A 14,300-nucleotide genomic window follows, 5' to 3' on the forward strand; every position below is an offset into this window, starting at 1 on the left:
CTTTCATTTTGCCTGGTGTCCCTTGCCAAACTGAGCTTCTGGACAAGGACTCTGCCTGAGACTCTAGTGTCTGCCCCTGGCATGTGCTTAGGACATGCTTCCAGAATGTTCTGTGTGTGTTCTTCTCCCTCCTTGACCTGAGCATGGAGGGAGACGACTTTTTTAGCTCTGGCTTATCTCAAACTATGTAGACCAGGCTGCCCTCCAACTCACAGGGATCCATATGCCTCTCCTTCCGAGTGCTGGGATTAAGGGCGTGCTCCACTATGCCCAGCTGGCAGAAGGCTTCTGAGCTGGTTTCTATCCCTCTTGATCTGGCCCCAGCAGGTAGATCCCCTTCCAAGGGTTTGAATGCTTTGGGTCAAGAAAGAAAAAAACAAAACAAAATAACAAAAGAAGGTGGCTTTGGGTCACTGTCCCAAAGGTCAAAGGGGTAAGTGACTGGAACTCGCTGTCTGAGAACTCACTTTCCGGAACTGCCCAACAGGAGCTATAAGCACTGAGCCCACTCCTCCCTCAGGATGAGGATTCACTGAACATACCCATTTTGGCATTGTGTACCTCAGAAAGCTGGTGACACTCTAGTTTATGCAGTTGTCCTTTGTGGCTCTGTGCATCTGGGTTCATAGAGTGGACAGAAAGACCCTTTTCACACACTGAGGAACTCCACTTCTGGTCCCTTGTGTCATCTTCCAGGGACAGCAGTGGGGGAAAGTTGGAGATTCCCTCATCATAGCACCTAGAAAGGTCTTTGCCCTCTGAGGCTGGGAGGTCATAGTATCTGCTCGGCTCTGAATCTGGTGTGAGATCTGGACCCATGGCAGGTGGATGCTATAGACAGCCTGCAGGTGGCTTGTAATGTTGGCAATTCCTCCCAAACTAGTTAAGTACAGAATGTCCAGAAAGTAGTTATGTGGTTTGTTGGGTTTTTCTAGTACTGGGGATTTGAACCTAGCACCTGCTAGGCAAGCACTCTACCAAACTCAGGTCACCATCAGGCTTTCATGGCAAGTTGCCTACTGAGCCACCTCATAGGCCTGTCTTTTTACTTTGAGTCAAGACCTCACCTAATGTCCAGGCTGTCTCTGAAATCACTCTGTAAACCAGGCAGACCTCAACTGTGCCTTCTCCCAAGTAACTGGGACCACAGACCACTAGGCCTGGCCTCGGGTAAATAGACATAGTGAAACTCTTTATTCTGAAATTCATCCCCTCCACCTGGGGGATAAGACAACTGTATACGATGATACTCATTAGACAAAGAACTTTAAATCAGGAAAAAAGATCCCTCTCAACAAGTCTGATTCCAAGGTAAACTTTAAGCACTGGAGAATAAGGTGGAATCCTTAGAGCAATGATACAAGTTTCTCACCTTTCTAATGACAAGATGAAAAGTTGCCAACAAAATTTCAAATACTCTGAACTCCAAGTCATTCCTTAAATATTTAATACAAAAGCAGAAAACACTTCTAGCAAGACTGATTTGTCTTGTGGCAATTCCATTCTTGTGGGCGGGTGTCAATGGCACAGAGGGACTGATTTGTCTTGTGGTAATTCCATTCTCGTGGGCAGGAGTCAATGGCACAGAGAGACTGATTTGTCTTGTGGTAATTCCATTCTCATGGGCAGGAGTCAATGGCACAGAGAAACTGATTTGTCTTGTAATTCCATTCTCATGGGCAGGAGTCCAAGGGCACAGTGGGCCTCTCTTCTGATGACTTTGCTCACTTCAACTTGGAAGCTTTCCACTTCCCAGGTTTTATGTTGGGCAATTGGCAAATAGCACACAGCCTATTCTCAAAATGCAAACTGAAAAGCCAGGTATGATGGCCCAATGCTTCCTGCAATCCCCAAAAATGGAAGGCTGAGGAAGGATGACTGCCATGAATTCAAGGCAGCATGGGCTAGAGCAACACCCTGTCTCAAAAGGAAAACAGCACGGGATACAGCCTGGAAGGCAAGCAGTCCGCTGGTGTTCTCTCAACAGCCCTGGCAGACCGAAGGCCCCTTTGCCTGCACCAGTGTCAACACAGACCATCTGCACTGGTAATCACAGTCATGGAATGTTCATTGCAGAGACAGAATCTCATTCTCTGCTTTGCTGGCAAATAAAGGTCCCAGAAGGCTTGATGATGTGCCCAAGGCCACTCTGATGGCTCTACTAGTCCTGTTCTGAATCTAAGTACTAGGTTCCCTTCAAGTACTTGTCTCCAATTATGGTCTCAAGGCCAAGTTGGGGGAGGGGAAGCTACAGTTCTGTCTCCATTGATACCCGTAGGTTTCCTCACTGTCCATCATGATTCCAGACAGTTCTCAAATTTTCTATGACAGTCAAGCGTTTTGATTTCAGCACCTAGAAACAGAACCTTGAACTTTGGCCTATTCCTTTGATAAAACATAAATAAATAAATAAATAAATAAATAAATAAAATGCCCCCTCCCCTAACTCCATTCTTGTTCCAGTACTCAGGTTGCTTCCTTCTCTAGACTTATGTAAACATGGGCATTGGCACAGTTAGTACAAAAGCAGCAGGTTGTCTCCAGACCTGGGGAAAACCGTCCTTCACCTGTGTGGTGAACTGTACTTTGTGGTCAATAAAGGCAGGCCTTTATTGGCAGGCCAGGCCGTAACAGTAGGGAGGTGGTCAGAGTATTCTTTAATAAAGTGTTCAGGGTGATCCTCATTTGGCATTGCCAGGGCTGGCATTTAGAAAAAAGCTAGGAAATTACCTCCCCTTAAAAATGATGGCCCTGGGGCCAGAAAGGCAGAAACACAAGGCCACAGACAAAGCAGGGGCTGGAGGATGAGGGTCTGGGAGCAAGGATTTACTGTGTTCCACCCAGAACCTTCCCATGTGGAAAATGTGTGATGTCACTAGGAGTGAACAGTGAAATGGGAGACCTGTGAAGCCCACACAGGTTTGTCAACTCGTGGGAGCTGCAGGGAGGGAGCACTAAGCCAATGAGCATCACACTATGTAGGAGGGCAAGGGGAGCTGGAGCTACACTATGGCCTTACGTGAGGCAGTCACCATCTCTCCTCTGCCTGACACCTCCTGCCCCAAGTGTGCCTCAGCAGGAAGGCTTCTGCATGGTTCTGGCCTTGCTCTTGAGGGGACAAAGGAGGTGTTGCTATGATGCTCCTGCCCAAGGCCAGGGCTGGCAATGAAGATGCAGGAGGAAGCAGAACCGTGGTCTCCATGGCTGGGCAGTAAGAGGTGGCTCCAGCTTAGGAGAGAAGCTGCAAGAGCAGTTTCCAGATGTGCACAGTGCCGGGTGCCCCGAAGCCAGATCCTGCAGGGGCAATGCTGGCTCCCAAGAGGAAAACCTCCCTCTGGTTGTCACTGGAAAGCAGGCCCAGCTCCTGCTGCAGCTCCACCATACTCATGGCCCCGCTCAGGTCCTGCAGTGAACACAAGTGCAACAGAGCTGTCAGACAATGCCTGCGGTGTGAGACCACCCTTGTCGGCCAGGAAAGCCACACATGTTCAGCTATTGCTCGGGGGAAAAGCAAGACACTACATTCCAGGAGGAACCTCTAGATCCCATGGAAGAAACTCAGTGCCCTCCTTCATCTTGACTCTTTGAGGCACCCCCTTTTCATGGAACCATCCACCAGTGTGGTAAGAAGTAGAGCCCTTCCTACTTGTTAGGCACCATGAAGGGCATCTGCCTACCAAGTCTGATTCTCACAGCCCACTTAAGTGACAAGGAAGTTAGTTCAGTCATTTAGTTCCAGTAAAAGTGATAAATGGCAGAGTTAGGTTCCAAATTCATGCTGATGACCAAACTTTGGATCCTTTTGGAATCGCTCCATTTCTTTCTTTCTTTTTTCTTTTACTTTTCTCTCTCTCTTTCTTTCTTCCTCTCTCTCTCTCTCTCTCTCTCTCTCTCTCTCTCTCTCTCTCTTTCTTTCTTTCTTTCTTTTTTTGAGACACTGTTTCTCTGTGTAGCCCTGACTGTCCTGGAACTAACTCTGTAGACCAGGCTAGCCTTGAACTCAGTGATCTGCCTGTCTCTGCCTCTCAAGTGCTGGGACTAAAGGCATGTACCACCACTGTCCATTTCTTATACCGACTTCTTAGAGAAGGCAATTATGCTGATATACAAGACAACTTTTATATGATGACCATACCCTATCTTTATGCCGTATGGCAGCCTTGACTGCTTGGGACAGAATTGAAGAAAATTGAGTCATTTACAAAGTTATACAGGGTCCAAAAGAAACCTGCACTGATTTCTTACAAAGACTGACTTCAGCAGTAAATAGAATGATACCAAAATCAGAAGCTAGACAGATAATAATTGAATCTCTGGCTTTTTTTTTTCTTTTGTTTTTTTTTGAGACAGGGTTTCTCTGTGTAGTTTTGGTACCTGTCTTAGATCTTGCTCTGTAGACCAGGCTGGCCTCAAACTCACTGAGATCCACCTGGCTCTGCCTCCCGAGTGCTGGCATTAAAGGCGTGCACCATTGCTACACAGCTGAATCTCTGGCTTTTTTTTTTTTTTTTTTTTTTTTTTTTTTTTTTTTTTTTTTTTGGTTTTTCGAGACAGGGTTTCTCTGTGTAGCTTTGTGCCTTTCCTGGAACTCACTTTGTAGACCAGGCTGGCCTCGAAAGCACAGAGATCCGCCTGCCTCTGAATCTCTGGCTTTTTAAAATGCCAATGCACAATACAAAAGGATAATTAGGCCATTAAAGGCAAGATCAACCTTGGAGGAATGGATCCGAGATACAATAAATATTCAATCTCATGATCATGATGATGCTTGGATAAGAGAGATGATTTCCAGAATTTGAAGAAAAATAGTAACGTCAGATATTTCAATTGCAGCAAACAAGATCACCTAAAAAGGGACTATAAACAGGCCATTCCTAGAAACAATGTTTTTGCTAGAAATAATCCCAATAAAATGACCCTTCCTTCTGAAGTATGCAGAATGTGTGGTAAAGGCAGACATTGTACTAACAAATGTATATCAACAAGGAACAGTCAAGGTGATCCTTTGTCGTCAGAAAACTCCCTAAGGGGCCTCTTGCAGACACCATGTCAAATTAGGTTCAGTACTTTTCTGTCACTATGGCGAAGGAAACTCCTTCCCAGATCAATTAAAGAACCTAATGCCTATTATAAAAAACCATACTGCTTAGGGTGATAGAACAGCTATAGAAGAGAGAACAAAAAATTCAGGAGAACCATAAAGTGAATTTTTTGGCAAACTTCTATAAATGAACAAAGACCAAAATTAAAAATACAAATAGGGGTTGGAGATTTAGCTCAGGGGTAGAGCGCTTGCCTACCAAGTGCAAGGCCCTGAGTTCGGTCCTCAGCTCTGGAAAAAAAAACAAAACCAAAAAACAAATAAATGACATTCTCATTGAAGGTCTTGTAGACACAGGTGCAGATGTAATAATAATTGCACCAGAATCTTGGCATCAAAATTGGCCTCTTCAGGAGGTAAATGTTCAGCTTTTAGGGATTGGAACATTATCTTAAGTGAAACAGAGTGCAAGATGGGTCGAATGTATAGGGCCAGAAGGACAGAGAGGAAAATTAAAGTCATATGTGGCTAATATAGCTATGAATTTATGGGGATGTGATTTATTACAACAATGGAATACCGAGATTAACATTCCTCCAATCTCAGAAACAAACCATAAACTAACATATGTTTCTGAGAAAAATATTAGAAGGTATTATAAAGAACAGTCACCGACCATCTAGACAGTACAAGAACAGGGCACGACAGCTGCTGATCTTTCAAAGACACCAACAGTCCTACCTTTAGGTTAACAGAAAAGCTTGTATGGGTTCAGCAATGGTCTTTAACAACAGAGGAACTACAGGCCTTAGAACAGCTGGTACAAGAGCAGTTAAATGCTCAGCATATGGAAGAATCAACCAGCTCTTGGAATTCTCCTATATTTGTTATTAAAAAAAAATCTGGTAAGTGGAGAATGGTAACAGAGCTGTTAACAAGGTAATTCAGCCAAAGGGCTCTACAATCTGGAATTCCTTTGCTTTCTCTGTTACCTAAGTTATGGCCTCTTACAGTTATCGATTTAAAAGACTGTTTCTTTTCAAAACCCTTAAGAAAAACATGGAGAAAAGATTGCCTTCATGGTGCCTACTTAAAATAATTCTCAGCCTGTTAAGAGATATCAATGGAAGGATCTCCCACAGGGAATGTTAAATAGCCCAATCCTGTGCCAATATTTTGTATGACGCTGTTGGAATACATAAACAATTTCCTCAATCTATAGTTTACCATTATATGGGAGGGCGGGGTTTTGAGACAGGGTTTCTCTGTGTAGCTTTGGAGGCTGTCCTGGAACTCGCTCTGTAGACCAGGCTGGCCTCGAACTCAGAGATCCACCTGCCTCTACCTCCTGAGTGCTAGGATTAAAGGCATGCATCACCACCACCCAGCTCCATGGATGACATTTTACTAGCTGATTGAAATGTACATACTTTAGAAAGAATGTTTGAAGAAGTAAAGAAAATTTTGCCATGTTGGGGATTACAAATTGCTTCCAAAAAGACACACAGAGGAGATTCTATTAATTATTTAGGATATAAAATAGGTCTACAAAAAATTAGACCCTAAAAGGTGCAAATTTAGGAGAGATCGATTACGGACTCTTTTTGTTTTTTTGAGACAGGGTTTCTCTGTGTAGTTTTGGTGCCTGTCCTGGATCTCACTTTGTAGACCAGGCTGGCCTCGAACTCACAGAGACTGCCTGGCTCTGCCTCCTGAGTGCTGGGATTAAAGGCATGTGCCACTGCCATTCAGCATATATGGTTTTTCTTAGATTAGTTATAACCTTCTTTTATTATTTTAGACAAAAAAGGGGAAATGTGTTGATGATATATTGTGTACCCTAATATAATTTGCCAGAAGATCAGAGAACAGAACAAGCCACTATATTAAACATAGAGGTTAGGCAGTGGTGGCACACCTTTAATCCTAGCACTCATCTCTGTGAGTTCAAAGCAACCCTGGACCACATGAGATTGACTCAGTCTAGGAGAGAAACAGAGTAGTGGCTGGCACACACCTTTAATCCCAGTACTTGGGAATCACATGCTTTTAATGCCAGCACTTGAGATCTCTTGCCTTTGCTTGGGAAACACACACGCCCTTAATCCCGCGAAGTGATGGCTGGGCAGAGAAAGGTGTGAGGAGACAGGAACTAGAGGTTTTTCAGGGTGAGGAGTTGGTGAGGAAAGAGGTGGTGGCTGTGGCTTGTTTCTTTGTCTCTTCAATCTTTCAGCATTTACACCAGTATCTGGTACCAGGTTTTTTGTTAAAAGACCATTTAACAATTTCGTGTTATACCTATTATGTAAGATCATATGGTAGGGTAACTTCCAGACAATCTAGCTTGGGTGGGGGTGAGGGAAAAGGCTACTTAAAATACTGTAGTTGGCGATGGTACCTTTGAGTTTCATCATTGGCTCAAGATTCTTGGAGCAGTCCGTACATAAGGTCCTCACTTGTTGCCTTCTGTGGTGGTTTGAATGAAAATGGCTCCCATAGACTCATATATTTGAATGCTTGGTCCAAGGTTAGTAAAACTGCTTGGGACAGATTAGGTGGTATGGCTTGGTAGAAGAAAGTGTGGTGGTGGTAGTCTTCAAGATTTCAAAAGCGAAACTGTAAGCGAAGCCACCAATATACTACTCTTAAGTCACCTTGATCACAGTGTCTCTTCACAGAAACAGAAAAGTAAAGTACCTCCAGTTGGTTCAAAATGCTATAAAATATTTTTTAAAAGATAACAAAGTATTTCTAAGGCCCCAAGACACCATTAATAGTGGCACTAGGGCCAGGCACTTGGGAGACAGAGGCTGGTGGATCTCCCTAGGTTTGAGACCAGCCTGGTTTATATATCAAGCTCCATGACAGCCAGGGCTACATATCAAGATGCTGTCTCAAAAATACAAAAACAAACAAAAAAGTTAGGCCAGAACAGGCATAAATGGGAACTGTCCCAGGTATACCAGGACAAATGGTAGCCATATTTATATATAATTATCAAGTGTCCCACGACAGGCAAGGTAAATCTGAGATCAAAGAGACAAGTCAGAAACGTTGGCACAAGCCCCAAGGAACACTGACTGTGGCAGTTGCCCTGGAGTGGAGGATGGCACATAAAGTCTGTCTGTAATCCTGAAGGCTGCTGGACCCAAGAAAGATATAGTGTCAAGGACAAACCTTTTCTTACAGAGGAGCTGTGGGGGTTGAGAGTTCAGAACCCAGGGACTCACGCATACTAAACCAGCATCTTACCACTGAGTTCCACTCCAGCTCAACAACACAAACCCTGAGGAAGAGCTCTAGTAACTTCAGGCATTTAGAGACAGCAGAGCCTGTCATGGGGTGTATCCAGACTGAAGTGGGGTGATGGCTGTCAAGTGTTCACACTGTGTCCCAACATTGTGCACTCATATTACTTAATGTACCCCACTTCTTGTCACCTTTCAGCTTAGTGCAGGAGCAGGATGGTTCTAGAAGCAGGCGTTCCAGCTCCACCACCCTGTGTGTCCCTGTGGAGATTACCCCCACCCCCAGCTGCAGAGGCCCCACTTGTGAAGTGGAAACAGTATTCTGTCTTGGATAAGGCCAATAAATGCCATTTGAGCCAGGTGTGGTGGTGTACAACTACAATTCCAGCACTCAGGTAGGGACAGATTTATGAATTCCAGGCCAGCCTGGGCTGCATAATGCACCTATCTAAGTGCTGGAAACCCTGTCTCGAAAATGCAGAAAAACAAAGTATTCGAAACTACACCTGGTATATAGTAAGTTCTTAATAACTATTTCTTGCATCTCTCTTTAGTTACAGAAGAGGGAGACAAGGAGAAACAACACAAGTAAGGCTGGGAAAGATGAGAGGTGGAAGGGGAGGGGACAGTATTTCAGGCATTCTCTGGACATGGAGCTTAGGCTCCAGTCCTTCTACACACCCCCTCACCATGCCCAGGTATTTGTGACAAGTCCAACTGGCTTCAGCCCATCTCCCATAATTCTCACCTGCTTGTTGGCCACTATGACAACAGGCAGATCAGGGTCCCTGTCCAGCAGTTTCTGTAGTTCCTGCCGAGCCCAGGGCAACCGTAGCCGATCAGATGAGTCCACCATGAACACCAGCACGTCCACCTCATTCACAAACTCCTTCCAGTAGAAGCGCAGGTTCTGGCTGCCGCCAACTGAAGAGAGGCCAAGGGCCAGCTCAGAGCCCAGAGCTCCCTGTGGCCTATCTGTCTCCATCCACAGCCGCCCCCCCCCCCCCCCCCGCCCCTGCGCCCCCCCTCCCACCTCTCCAGCTCCTAAGGTTCCACTAGCCAGGGAAAAGCATTATAATCCAGAGCCAGCCAGCTCTCTTAAGAGAGACCACTACCTTTGTGTGTTGGTCTCTTTTTACTGAGCCAAGAGGTTTCAGCAGACCCCAGCAGACTGTCTGTGATAGTCCCTTCACAGGACTGGCACAGTGCTCTACAAGTGGCAGTCATTGGCTGTCTTGTCTTGGGCTGTCCCCATTCATTCTTGTCCTCCTTTTCTCTTTCCTTGGAAACACTGTACGGAGTCACACTGAACAAGGTTACCCATGTAGTGTCTGTACCTGGGCTGCCTTTCTGCCCCTCTGCTCAGCTTCCCTTGGTTACTCTGCATCCCACTCTGGTTCTGCTTCTATTATCTGTCCACTCTAAATCCCCCCAAAGCCTCAGCACAATGCCTTGGCACATAGCAGGCACTCATCAAGTATTTACTGAGTGCTTACCAGGTGCCAAGCACTGATCTGGGTGCTGGGGATACAGAAACGACGAGGCTGGAGTCCTGCTCTCAAGGAACTCCCTCCCTTACCAGAGTGGACCAGGCCATCAGATACGACACTCTAGAAAGCAAGCAATCACAACATGGGAAAGTGGCTAGAGGCTGTGGGTGGTCTGGGAATGTCTCAAGGAGGCTGGATGTGAGCTGAGCAGAGGCTGAGCAAGAGCTAGCCATGGAAGAAGCAAAAGAAAGCATCTCAGGCAGAGCAAAGAACGAGTTCCATGTATGCGAGAAAGGGAAAGTAATGTGGTAAGGTACCTCCAGGGAAAGAGGAGAAAGGACAGAAGCTGGCCCTTCCCGGTCCAGCAGCCAACACTGAGAACAGAAGTAGGAAGAGCTATGAGGAAGCAACTGCAGACCTGACGGGGGGAGGTGGATGTGCTTGAACCAGGCAGCAACAGAGGAGGAGTAGCAGAGACAGGCTGCCCAAGCACAGCTGCAGAACCAGCGCAGCTGCAGAACCAGCGCAACTGCAGAACCAGCACACCAGACTTCGTAGGTGAATTAAGGAAAGTGTCATTGGTATTGAGTTTGTCCCCTTACCAATTCTGCCCAAGCGTGTGTTCTCAGGAGGACCCCAGGCCAGAATGCTGAGACCATATGAAGGACCACTGTGGGGTAGAAAAGCTCTAGGATGTAATTAGAAATGTGGGATTTTTTACTGTTGTTGAGTTGAGACTGGATCTCACTATACAAACCAGGCGGGACTGAAACTTGTGGCAAGCTTCCTGCCATTGCCTCCCACGTGCTGGGATTAGAGGTGTGAACCACCATGCCTGACAGCAATCTGTTTGAATCCCAGACGAGAGACTCCACTGAGCCTGGAAGGTTAGCTGTCAGAATACAGGCACACGAGAACACCTTCTCACATGAGTTCTGTCAGTACCCTCAATGAACTCATGTCCTTGGCACAAGAAGAGACAGAGGAAATTCGATATCAGGGAGATCCAAAGCCCTAACTAAACATCAACGTTTGCTACAACCAGGGAGAAAGGTGTGGCCAGGGCTGGCCAGACCACAGTGCTGAAGACCAGAGGAAAAAGTCCACTCAGGCCAAGAGTAAGGCTCCCAAAGCTCAATTCTGTCACCCGAACTTCATGAACACATCTACTCCTCATGGTTTTAGTCCTGTGGCTGGAAGTCCCCTCACTGCTTCCTCAAAGACTGAGGCTAGACCTAGGTTGCCAAGAACTGCCGCCTTCTCCATACTCACCCCCTTCCAAAAATCCCAAGAAGTCTAGGACTGACGGTAGGCTCCTTAATCCTCTCTCTGATCACACACTCAGTAAGCCCTCAGACACCTACTGAAGGTCTTGGGCCAGGGTGGATTGCATCAACCTGTGACCAGGGTGCTCGCAGCCTCATCAGGTGATGGGACAAACACTGTGGCAGAAGGGGACCCAGAGTCAGGACAGAGCCAGGGAAAGCTCCAAAGGATGTCTTCACAAACTGCAATTGAGAACTGGTCATGGTAATATGGACCTGTAACCCCAACACTCAGAAGGTGGAGGGGGGGGTCCAAGAGTTCAAGAAGAGCCTCAACACTATGAGACCATCTCAAAACAAACAAAACTACAAAAACACTAAATAATGGAAGAAACTACAGTTTAAAGAATGAGTAACTGTAGTTATTAAGCATTTCAACAACAACAAAAACAAAACAAAACAAAAAAACCTTAAATAATGGAAGGAAAGAAACCACAGTTTAAAGAATGAGTAACTTTAGTTATTAAGCATTCCAACAACAACAAAAATAAAACAAACAAACTCTTAAATAATGGAGGAAAAGAAACCACAATTTAAAGAATGAGTAACAGTAGTCTATCAAGTATTCCAAGCAGAAGGAATAGTGCATGCCAAGCAGAGGAGGTAAGAAACAAGTCCCTTCATAAGGGCCTGGAGGAGGCCCTTCTGCATTAGAACACAGAAAAGCTGGGGACCTTTCGTGATTTACCCATTTCTACAAGTACCCTCTAAGCAGATTAACTGAGTAGTCTTATGAGGTTGTCTGGGGTATTTTATCAGCAATGCCTGTCAAGTGCTTGGCATATGAACCCTTAGCTGTGAGTCTGTCAATGGAAGGCACAGGTGGTGAAGGGTAGGAGGTCCATTTAGAGACACCGGAAAAGGAGGAATCCTAAATGCCAGAATGTTCTGTATCTTGTGCCCTGGAGAAGAACAGGAAGGATTTCATAAAGGGGAAATGTCCTGCTTAGATATGCATTTTACAGACTCCTCCAAAGAGTCTAGGCCCGGCCAACAGTGATGATGAGAAGGGGTCCCTTGCTCACTCTCTAACAGGTCCACCTGGAAATTCTTGGTGGGCAGCCTCACAGAGTTGAAGCCCCAGGTGGGGACGTGGCCTTCCAGTGGTGGCTTCCCAGAAAGCATGCGCAGGAACGTGCTCTTCCCAGAGCCATCTAAGCCTAGCACCAGCACTTCCCGCTGCTCCAGTTCCTCCAATGCCGGCTCATCTTCCTCGGCCTCGGGCTGCGGGACAGAGATCAAGGCTGCAGTCTCCAACATCCCTCCTGACCCTTCCTTCCTTAGGGACAACCAAGGCCTGGCGGTGCCCATGCCCGCCCTCCACGCATCCCAGTGCAGGCAGGTATGGCCTGGAATAGCAGGGCAGGAGCTGCCTTTCGAGTTCTGAACTGAAAAAAAAACCTCACTTTTCTGTTTGACTCCTAGTGATCTCGGGCACATTCTTCCCCATCGCAGATCCTTGGCTTCCTCATTCTGTAACCCCATGCCATTCCCGAGACCTCGGGGTCAGTCGCACCGGGCCTGAGGGCTCTACCCGGCATCCCCCAGGGCGGCGCCACTGCGCAGGTGCCAGGCAGCTCCTGCCGCGCCCTCAGAGCTCCCGAAACCCGACGCCTGTCTGGCATGGTCCAGGCCCTCGCACTAGCACTCCGCGATCCCAGCATGCGCAGGCCGCCCAGCCTTCGGCGGCTCGCCACACTCACCTCCCATTCGTCCCACTGAGGGAAGCGGGCGGTTTCCGCGCCCCACCAGGCCTCGCCCTGGTCCCAGCGCCGCTCCCGACCGCGGCCGAAGTAAGCTTTCCAGAGGATAAAGAGCACCGAGCCCAGCACCGCCGCGGCGCCACCCAGAGCCAGCACCAATGGGCCCAGCGGCCGCGGCGCCATCTGGCCAGGGAGCGTCGCTGGGGCCGGCGCAAAGACGACCAGCCAGCCGCAGAAGATGGTGCTGTGGCCGCGCCCACCCGCCCGACCCCGCCACACTACAAGCCCCACAATGCACCGCTCCCTGCGACGGCAGCGCGCTTCTTGCGGCGGGGATGGGGGGTTCTGGTGGGGCGGACCTTCCGGGTAGGGGACATGGTCTGATCTTTGGGTTAGTAGGTTCAGCCTGGGGTGGATCTTCTGCTCCCTTTGCCCTGTGTGGGAGGTGCGAGGCTGTGTGGGTCTGTTGATCCCCCTCAGTACTTCAGAGAAAGGACGCACCTTAGTACCGTGATCTAATTTTACGTTCAAACCCAAGCTGGTATCACTTGGGTGTCTCTCAGAACCACAGAGAAAAATCGAAGCTCTTCGTAGGGAATCATACGCCAGTAGGGTGGCAGAAGGAACTAGAACCGGAGTTCCCAATTCGAAGCAGCTTCTAACCCTCCTTTGGTTGCCTCCTAGAGGACAAGGCTTCTTGCGGTGCTGTGCATGGTGAGGTATATGGAATCAAAGTTTAGAGCAATCATCTTGTAAGTCACTTCCAGAGACAGCAAGATTTCCAGGTTCCGAATTAGAAGGAGAAACTGGAAAAAATGATTCAAGCTACAGCAGTCCCTTAGCCCTTCACTGTGGCTGCAGGATAATGGGAAAGAGCCAGTGAGTTACTCCTAGTGTCCAGCTGTGCCCGCCTTTCTCTTTAAAAGTTACCCACACTACACACTCCTTGTAGTGCCAATTTCTCTGTGTCCCAGTCTCTGTCCTTGTTGGATCCCCTTTCCTTCTGGCTACATATCTGTGCTGCTCCCCTTCTTTTTAAATTATTATTTTTTTTATGTGCATTGATGTGAGGGTGTCAGATCCCCAGGAACGAGAACTACAGGCAGTTGTGAGCTGACATGTGGGTGCTGGAAATTGAACCTGGGTCCTCTGGAAGAGTGGCCAGAGCTCTTAATCACCGAGCCATCTCTCAAGCCCCGCTCCCCCTCTATCTTAAGTTCTTATCTCTTATTTAATTTTTTTTTCTATAGGAGGTAGAGAGATGGCTTACTGGTTAAGAGTGTGGACTGCTCTTCCAGAGGACCCGAGTTCGGTTCTTTTTGTTTTGTTTTGTTTTTCGAGACAGGGTTTGTCTGTGTAGCTTCCTGCCTTTCCTGGAACTCGCTTTGTAGACCATGGCCTCGAACTCACAGAGATCCACCTGCCTCTGCCTCCCGAGTACTGGGATTAAAGGCATGTGCCAATACCGCCCGGCTATTTCTCTCTTTCTTTCT

The 14,300-nt window shown here is 47.3% G+C and overlaps 1 protein-coding gene across 1 annotated transcript; it reads right to left on the bottom strand.

The window, feature by feature from the left end:
- Positions 1-1,424: 1,424 nt before the first annotated feature.
- Arl10 (ADP ribosylation factor like GTPase 10) lies at positions 1,425-13,075 on the bottom strand. The gene is made up of 4 exons (XM_052729817.1): positions 12,808-13,075; positions 12,130-12,328; positions 9,038-9,213; positions 1,425-3,403 (listed from the first exon to the last, which is right to left on the bottom strand). The coding sequence occupies exons 1-4, from the start codon at positions 12,988-12,990 to the stop codon at positions 3,230-3,232; spliced, it is 732 nt and encodes a 243-aa protein (XP_052585777.1). The 5' UTR covers positions 12,991-13,075; the 3' UTR covers positions 1,425-3,229.
- Between the last annotated feature and the right edge of the window lie 1,225 nt (positions 13,076-14,300).

This window comes from Peromyscus californicus, unplaced genomic scaffold (assembly GCF_007827085.1).
Source record: "Peromyscus californicus insignis strain IS unplaced genomic scaffold, ASM782708v3 Scaffold_8__1_contigs__length_139910024, whole genome shotgun sequence".
NCBI lineage: Eukaryota > Metazoa > Chordata > Mammalia > Rodentia > Cricetidae > Peromyscus > Peromyscus californicus.